At 41.0% G+C, this 17,721-nt stretch overlaps 1 protein-coding gene across 8 annotated transcripts in view; it reads left to right on the top strand.

The window, feature by feature from the left end:
* Positions 1 to 876: 876 nt before the first annotated feature.
* Positions 877 to 17,721, top strand: part of SLC10A7 (solute carrier family 10 member 7) — a 130,726-nt gene continuing 113,881 nt past the window's right edge. The window contains exons 1-4 of one of the 8 annotated variants that reach the window (XM_079990625.1): positions 877 to 1,600; positions 7,007 to 7,089; positions 8,336 to 8,472; positions 12,554 to 12,629. In XM_079990625.1, the coding sequence (XP_079846751.1) occupies positions 1,501 to 1,600; positions 7,007 to 7,089; positions 8,336 to 8,472; positions 12,554 to 12,629 (396 nt within the window). In that variant the 5' untranslated portion in view covers positions 877 to 1,500. The remainder of the gene's footprint in view (positions 1,601 to 7,006; positions 7,090 to 8,335; positions 8,473 to 12,553; positions 12,630 to 17,721) is intronic. The other 7 variants (XM_079990626.1, XM_079990627.1, XM_079990622.1 and 4 more) reach the window with 7 other exon arrangements.

The following is a 17,721-nucleotide window of genomic DNA, read 5'->3' as shown; positions in this document are numbered from 1 at the left end:
TACGCTTGAAAGCACATCAGCTTTGGCCCTATAATGCCTAAATTAGCCTTTTTTCCAACAGGAGATGGATTTACAACCAGTAGAAAACGTGCTCTTCTATAAACAAAGGTATCTTCCTTTATATATATATATATATATATATATATATATATATATATATATATGCTTACACCCACAATTAAGATTTGAGCACTGCTCCTTTGTCACACTTCTGTTTCCCCATACAGGAGATCACCTTCTCTATTAATCCTAAACATGTTAATTCTGAAGTCCCACTCAGTTGGCTGCAGGTAAGGCGACTGCCTCAGATGGCAGGATCCACAGATGACAGGATCCACATTGTTGAGTCGGAAGGGGTCCACCTAGTCCAGCCCCTTGCAGTGCAAGAATCTCAACACACACGTCCCCCACCTCCCATTTGAGGGGGCCGCATTGCTTGCTGTTTAACAGCAATGCGTTATTTTGCAACCATTTATATATGCAACTATTTCAAGACCGTTCCTCTGTAAAGCTTCCAAATGCATTCTTGTGGTGGGGAGCAGATGCGCTTCTACTCCGCAAGGGGTCCAGACTGGGGATTCCGTTTGCACCAACGCTAGCAGCCCGTCGAGATAAGCCAACACTTCCCCACGTCCTTGGAACTTTCATAGCCGAAGCGGCGGCGACCTGGCTTTAAAATATGGCAACCTTCAATAGCGGCGCGCTTTGCACCTTCAGGTGCCCGAGAAGCAGGCCCCGCCCCGCACAAACCGGCCAGCCAATCCTGCCTCTCTCTTCGCCACGAGCCCAACTCCCGGGAAACGCGTCCCACTCCAGGAAACTGAAAGCTCCGCCCCGCCCTCCCCACGTCAAGCGCGTCGCGTCGGCGAACGGGCGTAAAGTCTCGAAGAAGCGCGCAGCCCCGCACCAACCGCCGCTCGCGAGGTTACCGTTGCCTTTCCCCCTCCCCCACGAGCAGGCGCGGGGCCTCGCTGTCCCGCGCGCCGCTGGCGGGCGAAGGGGCTGCCGGGAGTTTCTCTCGCGCGCGCCTTCCCCGCTGTGAGGGAAAGAGGACGCGGGCCTTTTTCTCCCGTCTGACTGACGGGCTCTTTCGCGCTATATGCCGGCGACGCGGTGGCGGCTGCTGCTGCTGAAGAGCTTCCCCGCGGGCTGCGGGGCGTTTCTCGGGAGCCGGCCTCTCTCTGCCTTCGTCCAGCCTCAGCCGCCGCCGTACCTCGTCGCTTGCCGGCTTCCAGAGATGGCGTGCGAGTCTATTAGTAGGCGCGTGGTAGTGATGGCGGCTTTCAGGGAGACTTTCCCTGTCACTGGATACTGTTCCTACTACCGGCGGCGGCGGCGGGAGCAGCTTCTAAGTAGCCCCGCTGCTGCTTCCATGCTGCACAGCCCTTCTGCAGGAGGGGCCAAAGGGAAGTCTTGACCAACTCCCCGCCTTCCTCCTCCCCTCCCTTTCCTAGCTGCCTGCAGCCGCGGGAGTCTCGCGGCCACGCCGCCGCCGCCACCATGGGCTTTTTGGACAGGCTGAGGAAAGACTGGTTCATTCTCGGAATAGTCCTGGTCATCACGGTGGCCAAGCTGGAGCCGGCCTTTGGGGTGAAAGGGGGTAAGTCTGGCCGTGGGCATGCAGTTGCCTCATGAAATGCGTGTCAGCCCTGGATTCCACCGCCCCTCCCCCTCACATGCCCAACTCGCTTGTTTGCAAACAAAGAGGAAATTGGGATTTTTAAATATATATTAAAAAGTCGGGTGTCGGGTATATGGGGTCCATTGCAAAATGTTGCGCTCTCCACACCGTAGCAGAACTGAAGGAAGCCCACGGCCCGAATATCTGCACGCTGCTTGGGGTTTGCTATTCGATCCCTTCTTTCTTTTGGCCGCTGCAGCCATTCTGAGGTTTAGTATAGCTCTTCCTTAGTGCTCCAAAACTCTTCGGCAGAGGAGCTGCGTTGACACGTTGCACACTAGGAGCGAGCGAGACGACCCAACTTCCGGGTGGTGACACCCAGCAAGCAGGAGGGGCTGAGCTCTGGGGCGGGTTGAGCAAACTTAAGTCCCAGCAACATATAACATTGAAGGAGATACGTGGACTCCTTTAAAAAAATGATAATAAATTTGATAACTGCAAGCACCAAGCAGTTGCAAAAAAAGGGACAGGGATTTAACTCCCTCACTCCCCAAATCGCCTTTATTGTTTCCCAGCCAGTGTAGAAGCTTAAAAGTACATTGACTAACTGGAAACTCTTGTTCTGCTATTAGGCTATGTAAATGAACATGGAGAGGGGGAAGTCATTCCTAGATTGGGAAATTATTGGGTTTGATGTAATCCTTGTATGCTCCCACCTTAAAAAATGTGTGTGTGCATCAATAATTTTAACAGTAATAGTTGGTAAAACATAATTCAGAGGAGGTAGTTTTTCACATCCGTGAGGACTGAGTTAACAATGAACTTAAACAAATACACTTGTTAACAGGGAGCAACTTCCTTACTTCCACGTACTATATCCATTTCACCTGGGAAAATCACTTTTGTTGAATCTGGGATAATTACTCCTCCTCTTCCGGAGAGAATTACTTGGAATGCATAAATTATGTATAGCCATTCCCCTAGTGCATGAGCGAGCTTATAAAGCAGTTGTGTTAGTTTTGTTTTCTTCAAATTATGGGGAAGAGCAAACTTCATTACCATTGGGCCCTTTTAAAAGCATGTAAGTCCTGAACACACCACCAAAAACTGTTGTGAATAAAGCACATAGACTGCCTGTGACTCAGTAATACTGTCTATGTCTGTTGCACAAAGAAAGAAGCTTGCTAAATAGCCTTTGACATACCATAAATGTACAAGCTGTTCTTGTTCAAGTGTCAAAATGAAATATTGAGCACTGTCGAAAATATGAGTAGGAACATGTTCCTTTTTATTTTAAAATGTACTGGTGAGTACTTAATGCCATATCCTCTCAATTAGTGTGTGCCAGTGATGTGGGATGGAAAATTTCCAAGTGCTTAATTTTCATCTGCATAAAATGTTCTGTTTCAGGAGTTCATTAGAAAAAATGAATGGGTGCCCAATTGCAAATACAGTTAAGGCAAACTTGGCAGTTTCAAAGTTTTCTTTACTAAATGCAAGCAAAATAAACTTGCTAAATTAGATTACTCCCTCGGGATGCAAACTGACATTTTTCTTATGCACGTTAGCTTAATTTCCATAGAATTCCCCCTCCCTATTATCTTATGCATGTATACATGAAAGTAAGTCCTACTCATTTTGTCCCTAATGGAGTGGCAAGATGTAAGAAGTGGATGCAGCTCTGACAAAGCTATACTTGCTGAAATATCTTCTACCCAGATTTCTGTTAAAATTGTTGGATACCTGTTTTCTCTTTTTCATCTGGTCACCTATCCTGCATAGGACATTGCTGTCGCGTTTTGAAAATGGCAGGAAACAAAAAAGCTTTGAAATTGATGCAAGGCAAATGGCTCTTTTAGCTAAAACTTGTATAAAATGTATAGCTTACTTGGCCTGCAGATTCAACCACTTGCTTTAGCTTTTTTGTTCTATTTATCTTCTAATTTTGTGGCCAATTTTTAGATATCTCAGAAAATATTTATTGTCTCATAGCACATGGCTTTGTAGGAAGAGCTGCTAACTTTTGTGTAGAGCTTAACAAAAATATATTTTAAATAATGCTATGAGTTTAATTCTGCAGATTTTACTATGGGAGTGCTCCAGTGTTTTCCTCTTCAGTGCATTGGAGCACATTTACTGATGTAATTCCCACTCAGTTCAGTGACTTTTTATTTTATCTGTGGTGATCCAGACTTGGCTCCTGCAGTTGCATCTGTCATATATCACTGGTCTTCTGCCATCAGTAAGCTTGACAGCCTTTCAGTAGCCGGGCTAACTAGTCTTAGGCAGTTATTCTTTCGAGGTTTTTGGCCAGCAATTGTTTACAAATGTATTGAGCATTGCATTTAATCACTCTTCATTTATTAAGGAACTTTTATGTCCAGGAGTCCACTTCTTTCCCTATATCTGACTGCAGGTTAAGAGCACACTTTCAAATCTAGTTTTCTGCCAGGTTGGCTTATACTGCCCAGTGGAAGGCTGGAACCTGGACATGAAGTTCTTGGGTTCTTAATCTTCAGTTCCATGACTTCATATATTTTGCACCTGAATTTAGAAATGTTGTAATTAACCCTGAGTCAGAAATCTGGCTTAATAATGGCTAGTAATCTGTTCTGTGGTAGGTAGCATGTTGTGTTTCATTGTTTTGGTAATGAAGAATTGCTTTGCTCCATTGAGAAAACACTGGTTCCCAGGAGGTTCTGATGCATTTTATGGAAGACATAAAGTGTTGATACTTCCACATTTGCCTGTATGTCAATTCAGTGAAATGTGAGGATCGTTTGCCTGGTGTTCAGGATAAATAACAGAATCACAGAACTGTAGAGTTGGATGGGATCCCCCAAGGGTTATCTAGCCCAGCCCCTTGCAAAGCAGGAATCTCATCATAGAATACAAACTTTACATTTCAAAAAAGTCTACAAAAATAGTGTCAACTAAGGATTCATTCTGTTGCCCAGTTAGAGAAATTGACTGTGTTGATTGTTTGATTAAATGTGAAACAATTGGCATATACATAAAAACAGTAGTTATAAACCAAGGCACATATTTCTTTTCTCAGGTTGATGTGCATGTGTGATGCATCTGAGAAAGAAGAAAGCCTCTTCTAAGATAGCGTTTGCTACCTACAATTTGTATAATTGTATTAATGATAAGCTTTTTAAAAAAGTGCTAGCCAATTAATTGGGACTTTTAAATTTATTTCCTTTAGCATGATTTATATACCACTTCATAAATAAAAATAATCTCTAAGCAGCTTACATAAAAAATAGTTCATGAAACAATTATGTAGTTAATGAAACACTTTTTAATTGATTTTTACAACTGATTGTACCAGCATTACAGCCCTGCTAAGGATGCTTTGAGGCATAGCATTTTGTGAGTGATTAGCACTGACTTAGAACAGTAGCCATTTACCAGTAAGTGCACCAGTCTTTCCATAATGCTCATCCCACGCCAGTTACTTCTAGGCCATATGAACCAGCAGGAACAGTACAGCTGGAGCAATTACCATGGTGTCAAAACAGTGATAGTACCTCTAAATTTTTACTTTCCCTGCGGTCCTTCCTTTTTCAGTTCTGCTAGTGCTGCTAGAAACAACAATGGAAAACTTCCTAAAACTGACTAATGACACTCCTAAGGGAACACTATCCACATACCTTAAGGAGGTGTGGGGAGGGAACATTATTTGAATTTATTCAGTGTATCAGCCAGAAGTGAACATCGATAGCTTTTCTGTTTTTCCTGCTAACAGTATAACAAATGCACAATATTTACTGTATTTTTGGTTGCCAAATATCTAAAGTTCTTTGGGTGACATATAGCATATAATAAAAACAATGAAATACAAAACACAATTCTAAAAAGTAGCATTAAAACAATTAATATAAAACTGAACTAAAGTCAAAGCCACAACAAAAACATTCCAGGTGTGAAACAAGGGTAAAAGCATCAGATTTAAAAGACCTGTGAGAATAAAAAGGTCTTTGCCTGGCACTGAAACATACTGCTTATTTATTATGTGAGCCAGACATCTCTCAAGGAACCAAAAAGAGGTCTAGGTTATCTCATTTCTTCAAAACTAAAGAACAATTTTTTGTTGCTGAGAGAATGCAGTTCTTTCTCCAGTTAGCCAAACTGTGCAATTAAAAGTACTGCCCGTAATGCTGTTGCACATATAGTGTGAGGGCCTATTGGACAGTGCTTGTGACATCATTAATGGGCGATAATGGATAAGCCCACTGTTTGCAAGCTCTTGTGTGTTAAAACTGCTCGGAAATTAGTCAGCATGGAGAAGCCCCTTACTACTTTCTCGTCCCACTCACTTTCTATTCCATGTTGTGTACATCTCTTGTGAACTATAGGGCACTATATAGCTCAAGTATTCCACTACCATAATCTTTGTAGTGATTCCCATCCCCCATTCATTATGTGTGAATTTGATATTGAATTGTTGACTTTGTATTTGGACTTGCTGGATTACTCTGCAAAGATTAAAATCAATAGGAGCTGGATTTCAACTGCTTGTCCAGATATGAACCCCTATTTTCCCCTATTGAAAATACACATTAGGACAGCACAGAATCTAACTTACAGTAATTTACAAGAAGTAATTATAAAAGCTGCAATTGGGATAGGGGTGGCGCTGTGGGTTAAACCACAGAGCCTAGGACTTGCCGATCAGAAGGTCGGCGGTCCGAATCCCCGTGACGGGGTGAGCTCCTGTTGCTCGGTCCCTGCTCCTGCCAACCTAGCAGTTCGAAAGCACGTCAAGTGCAAGCAGATAAATAGGTACCGTTCCGGCAGGAGGTAAACGGTGTTTCCGTGTGCTGCTCTGGTTCGCCAGAAGCGGCTTAGTCATGCTGGCCACATGACCCGGAAGCTGTCTGTGGACAAACGCCGGCTCCCTCGGCCTATAGAGCGGGATGAGCACGCAACCCCAGAGTTAATGGTCAGGGGTCCCTTTACCTTTACCTTTAATTATAAAAGCTAGGCCTTTCTTCATAGCTGGTTTTACGGGGGGGGGGGGGGGTAATGTTAAAGAAGGCCTTTGCTTTTATTCTTTAGATCACAAGGCTGTTAGATTTTTGTTTCTGCAATATCCAAATCTTATTACTTGTCTCTGTCACTCCTTTGTATATGAATCATAACCCTTCATATTGATATTGAATGCATTGACTGCACTCTGGTAGAGCTGGGCTGCTTGTGTACTTCTGCTCTTGGCTATGGGAAGAGAAGAAGCCAGTAAGCTTGGTTTTAACCTCATATAGTCTTTAGTGGGAACCACATAATAATGTGTGTGTGTGGAGGGGCCTGTAAGTCTTATGTGGAAATCAATCTTGGCTGTCTTGGTTTATTTTTGTTTATTTTTTGTATTTGTATTTTCAGGACCACTGAAACCAGAAATCACCATCACATACATAGCTGTTTCAGCTATATTCTTTAACAGTGGGCTCTCGTTGAAAACTGAGGTACTGCAAATGAATGTTAATCTTTCTCAATTTTTTTGGTTGGTGGGAGCATCAGGCTGCTAATGGCATAGTACCAACAGCAGTCAATATGTTCTTGTAGTTTTAGGAGACTATATGCATCAAGAGTGGGAGAAAAAGATGTAATGGATTATATCCCTGTACCCATAAATGACTGTCACAAGGTCCCTTATTGCTTCTGTATTAAACTTGATATTTTGCTATTAGTTTAACATGGAAATTATCTGTATGGATTGTGTTGAGTCTACACCTGCAATCCTACAGTGGGTCATTTGCAAAGTATTTACTTGGAGTCATTTTATTGATTCAAATGGAACTTGGGTCCCAGAGAATTGTGATCAGGCGACTCTAATTTTGGTAACACATGTGTTTCAGAGCTGATTCTGCTAGTATGGGCATGTGGCTAATTATCTGACATTGAACCAGCACCAGCTGAACAGCCCATGTGATCTATTGAAGTTAGGTATATTTCAGAGCAGTGACATCCTGTTTTCCCCACGCTCCTAATTATGCATTGCAGCATGACCTTGGTGTGTGGGCAGCTTTTGTAAACGTGTTTAATATCACCACTTATCTCCAGCTGTTGTAAGTTTGTTCCCAATTTATTATTTCTCCATGTGTAATCTGAGGCTCAGAATTTAAGTCCTGCAGTATTTGTGTGGTAAAGTAGGCTTGGAGCCACCTTACATAACACTGGATGGGTTTTTGCTAAGTCATTTTTTTTTGGGGGGGGGATTAGCTTTAGATAATAGGGTTGTTTGTTTAGGGTCATAGCTTGACAGATATTGAAAATATTGTTGCACTAGGACTAGCCATTTATATACATTCATATATATGCTAGCTAGTCTGACTGTTGGCCATGCTGGCTAGGGATAATGGGAGTTGGACTCAAAACACCTGGGGACCCAAAGTTTTAGAAGACTGCTCTAAAGTCTTTTTTTTTAACATTGTAGGTACAGGTGTCACCTGTCCAGTTGTTATAATGTTTAATTTGAATGTGTATTTTACTATTAATCTAGCTTATGCTTAGTTTTGACAATGGGTGATTAAAAATTTGCATGCATCAGGACAGGTGAAGCAAAGACCCTTTTTTACAGAATTGGAGAATAGGCTTTTTGAAGCAATATGTATCTGACATATATAATAATGATACCAACTTAAGCAATACAAAATAGAACTGACTTCAGCTGTTAAAACTGCAACCTCTTCTTCTCTTGTTGCTTTGTAGGAGCTGACAAGTGCTTTGATGCATGTGAAATTGCATCTTTTTGTCCAGATCTTCACACTTGTATTCTTCCCAACAGCAATATGGCTATTTCTTCAGCTGTTATCTATCACACCTATAAATGAATGGCTTTTAAAAGGGTATGTTTTAACATCTAAAGGGTGAAATATTTATGGCTGCTTTTCCAGAAATGTGCTTTCGGTATCATTAGGGCTGATTTTTCCCTACTGTGTACGTGATTTTTCTGCGTACGTTCATGCTTTGACACTTGCTGTTGGAAAAAAAATATGTATGCAAAACATTACTCTTTCAAAATCTTGGTCTCATGTATCCAAAGACTTGGCAGCTAATTTTATATGTAGGGACTTATTCAGCAGATCATGCCTCTTCTTGACAAGCCTTCTGTATTGAATTTGCTAGTTTAGGTTTCAAGGACTAGGAGTAAAAATGGGGGGAAATTGGTGGTAGAATAGAAGCTTAACTGTTTGAGTATGTATGAAACAGAATATGTTTTTTCTATGATGGTCTGTTGACCCATGGGAAAAGTCAATCAGGGGTCACAGTTGATGGCAGGCAGTGCCAGGGCCAAAAGCGAGTGGAGCCGGCAAGATTACATGGTGATCTCTCTCTTTAGATCAAGAGCTATAGAAAATTGCAGTGTATGAATATGGCTGTCAATGTGAAGAAAAAATATCAAGCACCATATTGCAGCATATTCAGCTAAATTCTGTAATGAAAGCAGTTCAAGTTGTATCCTTTTCTAGAAGTACTCTTTTTTTGCCTCTAAGGAACATAGCTGCTTTATTTATTTATTTATTTATTTATTTAGTGTGCCAGTATGCTACCGTTCCATCTGCATATTGCTCACGGCAGATGATAAAAAGGAAATCAGAATACAAACTGAAACATACTCAAAATACACCATAAAAACCACACACCAATGACCGCACCAGTCATGCATACAAGCAGTGGAAAAGGAAAATTATTAAAAATCGGTTTGATCCCAAAGAGGACTTCATTGAGGGCAGAGGAAGCCCCAAAGAGAACAGAGGCGCAGCAGGGCTTTGTTAAGGCTGCTCAGGCTCCCTGCCTAGTAGCTGACATGTGCAGCCCCACAACCCCAGCTGCTTTTCTGCATAGCCTTCAGCTGGCTCCAGAGCTTCAACTCTAGTTGAAGAGAGAGTTGTGTGGAGAGAGAACCTGAAAAGAGGGAGCTGGAGAGCAGGAAAGAAATGGATGTTTAGAGACTTTTTAGAGGGTGTTCCCACTTAGGCGATTTTAGCTTATGCCTGCAGGGGCTCAGAACATAACCCCCGCACAAGTGGGGAGACACCTGTACAAATGTAAACGCTGGTGTGTAACTATTCACAAAGATAAGACCCAAATATTTAGGAACAGGACGATTTTTATTTTACTCTCCGTGAGTGAAGTGTTGAATTGCAGGTAAGCTGTTAGAAATTCAAGGCAAAACAGTTGCAAAACAAATGTGGTTTGAGGAATATTGTTTGTACATCTTCTCCCAGTAATGCTATTTAGAAGGTTTTTTAAAGTGAAAAACTGTGTGCCACTCCCTCAACTTTAACTCCAGTATGTAGAAAATATTACAGCAAATATCTGTTTAGGGCAGTTACTTACATCTCACTCACAGGCTGTCAGTCTACATTGTATATTATTAGGCTGCTAAATACTGTATAAGAACATTTTATTGTTTACCTCTGGTATAATAATGCTGCCTCCTTTTTATATATTGGTCTCATCTTTGCCACATAGGATATGTTTTGTTTAGCTCATACAATATATTGTCATGGTCGTCTTTGAGACTCTTGTCCTAACTAGGGTTCATTAATACCAAGAATGTGATCATAATGAACAGCGCTTTTCCATAAGGGAAGATCTTGTGATGCAATTCCTCTGTCCTTTCATTGTGTTCTGGTTATTATTTCTCTTCTGGCAATGTTATAGTGAGAGCAATCGTACTTGAGATTTACATGGGGTCATCAGCAGGGAGCTGGACCAGATAGCTTTTGAGATTCCTTTCAACTTTATGATTCTTTAGCACTTTTTCTGACTTTGAGGTAGATCATGTTTCTGTCTCCTTTTTTGTGGGTAGAGGGCAAAGAGAGGATAGAACACATGAAACTGCCTTATACTAGGTCAGACTAATGTCAATTTCATCCAGTATTGTCTACTCTTAACTTGGTGGCCTGTTGCTTGTTCCAGGATTGAACCTGGCACCTGGAGGCAAAACATATGTTCGTCCACCGAACCAGGGGTCCTCCCCTAAGACCACTTCAGTTTTCTCTCAGCACTGTTGCTAAGCCTGCTTGCAAACCACATCCTCTGAAGCAGAGAATACTTTCTCCAATTCCAGATATATGATGGATGGGGGTGGGGTATGTAATAACGAAAATTGTACTCCGCATGTGTTCAGGGGTCTTCTTGTTTCTGGAGCTGAACCTTGATATTGAAAGCAGATTCTGGGAGTGAACCTTAGTAGCTTCAAAGTAAGCTTTATATGCACATCCTCTCAGGAAGCTTCTCAAATTAATGCATGTATTACCGTATCCCCAGCAGAAACAACCACTTATAATGTAAAGGCAGAAGTTCCTGAAAAGCTACTCAGCTCTTTCATTCTCAGGGCTTGCCACCTTCCTAGATTACTCCTATCTGTACAAATTTACCAAACATTATTCACATTAAGGCAGTATTCTTCAATCTTGGTTCCCCAGAAGTCATTGGACTACAATTCCCATCATCCCTCAGCTGGCCTGGAAAGATGGGAGTTGTAGTCCAACAGCATCTAAGGGCCCAAGTGGAAGGACATTGCATTACGATTTCTCTCTATAATCTGGAAGGGGTAGAAAAATGCTTTTTAAAGAACAAACATAAATGCTTGGAAATTAGATGTATTGACTACACCTGGAAGCTAGAATTTCACCATGCATGGCACAATCACAGTGTGCAGTGAGCACCTCCTTGTTTTCCTGTGAATGGTGGGACTGGTACTCCTGCCACAGGATGTAAGAGTACATCCTGTGGCAGAAGTCATCTTAGACTTTGAGTTCAGGACCGGAAGAGATTTTAGCATGTTAGTCTAGTTCAGAGCATCTGCGAAGTTGGATTTCAATTTTCAGCGTACAGTATATTCCTTGGCTTCAGTTTTTAATAACAGTTTTCTATCTCCTTTCCTGTCATGTCTAATAGATTGCAAGCAGAGATTTTTTTTTATTAAAAAAAATTATTGCCAAGTGCCCAGATATTTTAGACTCTGAATAAATAAAAGCAACAAAACAATGCAGAGACAGTATGTTTACCTAGGAATGAACTGAGGCTTGACCCAGCCAAAATTTACAAGGACAAGCATCCTACAGCCGCCACTCCATGGATTATTTTCCATAACTGATGAGGGATCCTGGAACATTTTTTGAATTTAATAGATTGGTAGGTCATGCCTCAGAGCAATCTACTGCCGCACACTCCATTAACATGAATAAAGTTTGAACAGTTAAAGTGTTTAGGGAATTGTAGCTTATGCCTCAAGAGCCCTGCACTGAATATCATAACACTCCGATTTACAGAGAAAAAACAAAGCTTTATAACAAAGCTTCTTATCCTGTTTTGTGTAGAATGACTTCTGCAAGCTGCTCATGTATCTGTATACATCTGAAAAGGAATGAGCAGTAGACTGCAAATGGATTTATCAGAAGACCATGTGGTCTTCCTTAAAGGGAATATTTAGCTTCTTGGGCAGATACAGAAACAGCTTGTATGAGTTGCCCATTATCCCAGTCCAGATCTACTTGTGCATTACAGTTTGAGCTACTCCATTTATTTTCATGGGGCATGTAGCATACAGATACTTGCACGCTTGTGAATGGGGTAGCCTTTGTGGATTCAACTATTTTATCACAGAATTGTGAAGTTGGACGGGACCAAGGCGGTCATCTAGTCCAACCCCCTGCAGTGCAGGAATCTTTTGTCCAATGTGGGGCTTAAACCTACAACCCTGAAATCAAGAGTCTCATGCTCTACCAGCTGAGCTATCATACCATCTCAGTTAAGAAATCTATCCTGTTTTTGTATTCTAGTCACAAAACAAAGAATATTGGTATTCATGGTTTCTGAATGTAGTGTGTAATTTTGCCCATTCTCCTTTATGGGTTTTGTGATTAATTTCAATGAATATTACATTTGTATCTGTGTATGTTTTCTGCCCCTTAGTTTGCAGACAGTAGGCTGCATGCCACCTCCTGTGTCTTCAGCAGTGATTTTAACCAAAGCTGTTGGTGGAAATGAGGTGAGTTGATTACAGTTTTATTTTATTAATTGCTTTTTTATTTAAATGCTTTTGTGCAAAAGTTTTCTTTCCTTAGAGTAAAGTTGACTGACAGATCATGAAAATGCCACTTGAGATCCCATCAAATAACAATACCTTCAAATGCAGAGGTGTAACTTTTGGTGAATATTTTGAAACCTTGGGAATACATGCCCTTTAAACTTTCAAAATGCCTATCTCTTCATGACCATAGCTCTTTTGCAGTTGCATCAGAGCCAGGATGGATAGGCCTATTCTGACCAAATCAAGTGTCATTATAGAGTGATTATTGCCTGCAGTACAAGGATGAAGGGAGAGCAGGAGAGAAGCCCCTCTATCCTTAAAGGAATATCCTACTTACCTTCCCCTACTCAAGTCAGGTAAGGAGCCTGGCAGCAGAGACCACTGGACAGGCATGGGCACACAGCCTTTTGGATCTAAAGGGAATCTGTAGGTTTGAAGTGGTGGTAGGGGAAGGGGATTGGACTGTGCCACATGTCCTTAAAACCCCTTTCCTCCCTGAATGGATCCCAGGTGAGGGGTTGACTTCCTCCATGTCCAATTTTCACCCCTCATCATCTTTTTGGTGAGGGGATTACTTTCCAATCATTTCTGGGTGGTTCTATGCTAAAGGTATGTTCTGTCTTCACTAAAAATCTTTAAAGGAATCCTATTTATGACTCTCATGATTTGGTGTTACGCATTTAAATCTGTACTAAATTCCTTCATTTTAATTTGTATTCAACGCTCAAATGGTGTTACTTAGTGTAAAGAATATTATATTTTTAGATCTAGTGATGCCTCCAAATCTAAAGCCTTTTCGGAAACGAAACCTTGGAGAGTCCCATGGGGCAAGGTAAATTATTGCATGTGGTGAACTCTTTAAGTCATAGACCAAGGTCAAGGCAGTAGGAGTCTTATTTGAAAAAGCTTTTCTCTCTGCTTGGAAAGCAAATGAAACCTCTCATCATTTAACTTTAAAATTATAGCTTTAAGAAAATTTTCACTGCAGCTGAAAGATCAAGTTCATGGCAGACATAAAGGACTCGGAAGTCCTTTCTCAGATGTAACCGTGGAACAAGAGACGTTCTGATTCCCCCACCCCTCGTGCATTCTTGATGGAAAATAAAGAGTTCACAAAGATCAGAATCTTTGTAATCTACTGAATAAAATCAAAGGCTTCACAAGGCTGCTTTATTTTATTTAAGACAATACTTTTAAGGTAACTTTATTTCAATTAAGATTATTTGGTTAAAATGTAATGAAATAAAAGGTTTTGAACATTTTATCTGTTGAACATACCTCAGTGATCTGATTTGCATGCAGAAGGTCCCAGGTTCAATCCTCTGCATCTCCAGGTAGGGCTGAGAAAGGCTCCCTGCCTGAAACCCCCAGAGAGCCACTGCCAGTCAGTGTAGGCAATACTGATTTAGATGGACCAGTGATCTGACTCCATATAACATTTCTTCCAAGGAACTCAAGGAAGTATACAGTTCTCTCCCTTTCCACCTTATCCTTAAATGAACCTGTGAGGTAGAATAGGGTGAGTGAGTGGACCAAGGTCATCCTGTCAGCATGAAGCTGAATGGGGATTTGATAAAGTAAACACTATACCACGCCATTCTGGATTCCATTTGGCAAATGCTCCTACGTTAGCATTATAAGGTAATGCACTTGGGAGTCCTGCATTTGCATTAGGCCCTCGCATGTTACCCAAGTTTGCCATCATGTGTAATACCTATTTAGAGGAAATAGCCAGTTCCAGAGCTCTTAAGTGAATGTATGGCATTCACATTTTATATTTTTAGCAATGGATATAACTATATTACATGTACATCTAAAAAAACACCCGACAACACTATATGTGACGGTCAAGTATTTTTAAAAACTACTGTCAATTTTGCAGATAACTCTAGATATTGTATCATACTGGTTTTTGATATCTGTGATGGTGTGAGTCAGAACCGGAAAAAACAAGCAAGCCATTTCTGCAGTAGTGCCATTGAAGTTTGATACTGCAGCAGAGCCACTGATTTTTCGACTTTAGCCAGAGTGGTACAATTTGTCTAGTCAGGAATGGGCACAAAGCTCATTGATGGCAACTCAGTTGCTTGATCTGTATGAATTGCCTTAAGTATTTATGACATACTAATTAGAGTGATGTCACATGCAAGTTATTACGGTTTACATCTTCTTTTAAAGAAAGTGAAGAATTTTACTAATACTATGGAAGGCACTCACAGTGCTGTTTCATTCTGTTCTGTTGGATAAAATTGGAAGGGCTGTATAGAAATGGGAAGACAGGCAGACTGTAAAATGCAGCCAGACCATCCATTGGACAGATAAAATGTTTATTGTGCCGATGATGAAGGTGAGGCAGCTATTGGGTGTATTGGGCATTGTAGCATAAAGGAAAACTCAAGAGGAAAAAAAGGAAATGAAAAAAATGCATGAATGCTCCTTGTGCTGATCTTATCAGTGGAGAAAGCAGATGTCCATCAAATGTTTTCCAAAGTCAAGCCCGGTTTTTAGTGTATTGTTGCTTTCGTTATTTTTAAAAATTCTCAATGTTCTAATCACCCCACTATCTTCAAACTGTTTATAGTTGGGAAAGGGGAGAAAAAGAATCTTCCATACTGAATTAACAATAGTTGTGGCCTTGCAAAAGATGTTATTTAAATTTGTTCAAAAATAAGGCAAAACTGTTGTATTGAGTTTTTCTTTTAATTAGCAGATGCCAGCTGTTCTAGGCAGAGAACACCTGTGCTACTTGAGGTATTAGGGAGTTCAGGTCCCAGTCTCTTTGCACACCAGTCAAAATTAGAAATAACGGATTCCTATGGAGATGTGGGTTGTTAATGGCCTTAGCAGCTACTGTTCTCTTGACACATTCTCAGTCTTGAGATCTGAGGAAGTTACTTGAGCACTTTGAAAGTGTTGGAAAACCATTGGCAAGACCAGGGGTCAGCAAACTTTCTCAGCAGGGGACCGGTCCACTGTCCCTCAGACCTTGTGTGGGCCCGGACTATATTTTGGAAAAGAAAAGAAAAAAGAACGAATTCCTATGGCCCACAAATAACCCAGAGATGCATTTTAAATAAAAGGACACATTCTACTCATGTAAAAACATGCTGATTCCCAGACCGTCTACGGGCCAGATTTAGATGGCGATTGGGCCAGATCCGGCCCCCGGGCCTTAGTTTGCCTACCCACAGGCAAGGCGTTTGGACCACAGGTGCTTTTAGCAAAAAATTGCCCCTGCTCAAAGTGTACTGAACTCAACATTTAGCTTCTCTTTACTGGTTGATAAAATCCATTGCCCATATCTACCAATAATTTGTAGAAGAGTTTTGAATGTAGTTTAAAAAATATGTAAATTAGCATTGTTGAGTGAGTGAGTAGACTCTAATGTTTTACAAAACATCCCTTTTAACACGAATATATGAGCATATGCAAATCTTAAGCTTTACTTTTGGGTCACTCAATAAGTTTTAATCAAAATATAGAGGTACTGGGGTGCCAATACAATACCATATCTAATATTATTGTGGTGGGAACCCCCACCCCATCACTAAGAAACATTTCACAATTTTGGAGCTTGGGCTTGTTCTCCCCCTTTTAAATGACCATCATTTTTTTAAAAAACAACAACCCTGGTCTGTTTTTGTTTGGTTTTTAAAAGTTCCAATTTAACACCTGCATGGATTCTTTCACCCTTTCTTCTCCTTATATAGCCTGAGTCTTGACAACCTGGTTGGAAGTGATCAGCCGGACATGAGGGAAACCTCTGCTGTGTTTTAAGAATACTGTAACAGTGGTGCAGTTAGTGGGCTTGAAGAGGTTATTAAGTTATTTCTTGTTGCCTGACCCATATCGATTTCTGGCTAGTAAGCATATGGAGTACTGTGTGGCAATTTAGATGACAGTGCCGTTTTAGCTCTTATTATCGATGGGGCTGCTGGCTTGTCACGAATTGGGAGCAAGGATGCTATGCTTAAACAGGTGGGACAAGAATTGATGAGGGAGCCCTGCACCTGACTGGCTGTTTTGGGACCTGTTTGTGTTGTGGGGGGAAAGAGAAGTTGTATCTCGCTGACAGAAGTTGTACAGTATCTGTCTTTGTACCTTGCGAGGCAAGAAAGCTCTTGTATTCATGGATAGAGAGAGAGGAGGGAAAATTGCTTCTGGCTGCCACTTCTGGGAACCCACTTCAATATTTTTGAGTCTATGGAGCTTACAAGGCTGCTATTATCTTATTTATCATAATGCTATAGAAAAAATAGTCTCACTAGTGAAGTGGATGTTTGAAATCCTGGCTGCAAAGCAAAGGCTAAATGCTTAATCATGTGTTCTCTCAATGTTGGGTGTTTTGTTTTTTAAAAAGTATGTTGGTTTTACAGCAAAATACTTTATCCTTTACTGGAAAATGTATACCCAATATGCACAAAAATATTAATGCAATTATTCCTATTATTTTCTTTATTTTCTTCCTATGTAAATGTGTGCAAATTTGCATAAATTGCTGGAATTTTTTTTTTATTAATTACCAATTAATCTGCCTGCAACCCTAACTGGATCCCATGTTAAAACAGCTATACATTTTTGTTAATGTGATCTTTCCTGTGCATGATTGAATGGTGTGAACAAAGCTGTACAGGGAAGAAGGCCTGCAGGTCATACAGTTGATACTATAGGAATGTTTGGTGAGAGAGTTTAAAATGTGGCTCCAGCACCATCCTGCAGAGATCTTTGAGTCCATAGGACTTTCCCCAACATCTGAACCATGAAGTGACAGATCAGGCAGGTTCAAATGATTTAAAATTTTTTATGAAGGTACAGCATACAAAAGAGCAACACACACAAAAGAATAAGCAGTACAGTGAAGGATATTGGTTCGCATCCAGTTCAGGTCAAATTCCTTCTTTCTTCCTGACACTTCTCTTGCTACTCTCGAAGTTACTATTCATTCAAGCCATAATCTTTGACTATCACAATTCAAATAGTGTCCATGTGTCTCATTCTGATTGGCTCTCTCCCCTCAGTAATATCTCGCTTTCTACTGTTCCTACTAAAA

This window comes from Podarcis cretensis, assembly GCF_951804945.1.
Source record: "Podarcis cretensis genome assembly, chromosome: 9".
Classification (NCBI taxonomy): domain Eukaryota; kingdom Metazoa; phylum Chordata; class Lepidosauria; order Squamata; family Lacertidae; genus Podarcis; species Podarcis cretensis.
This window is presented reverse-complemented; position numbering and strand designations above follow the sequence as displayed.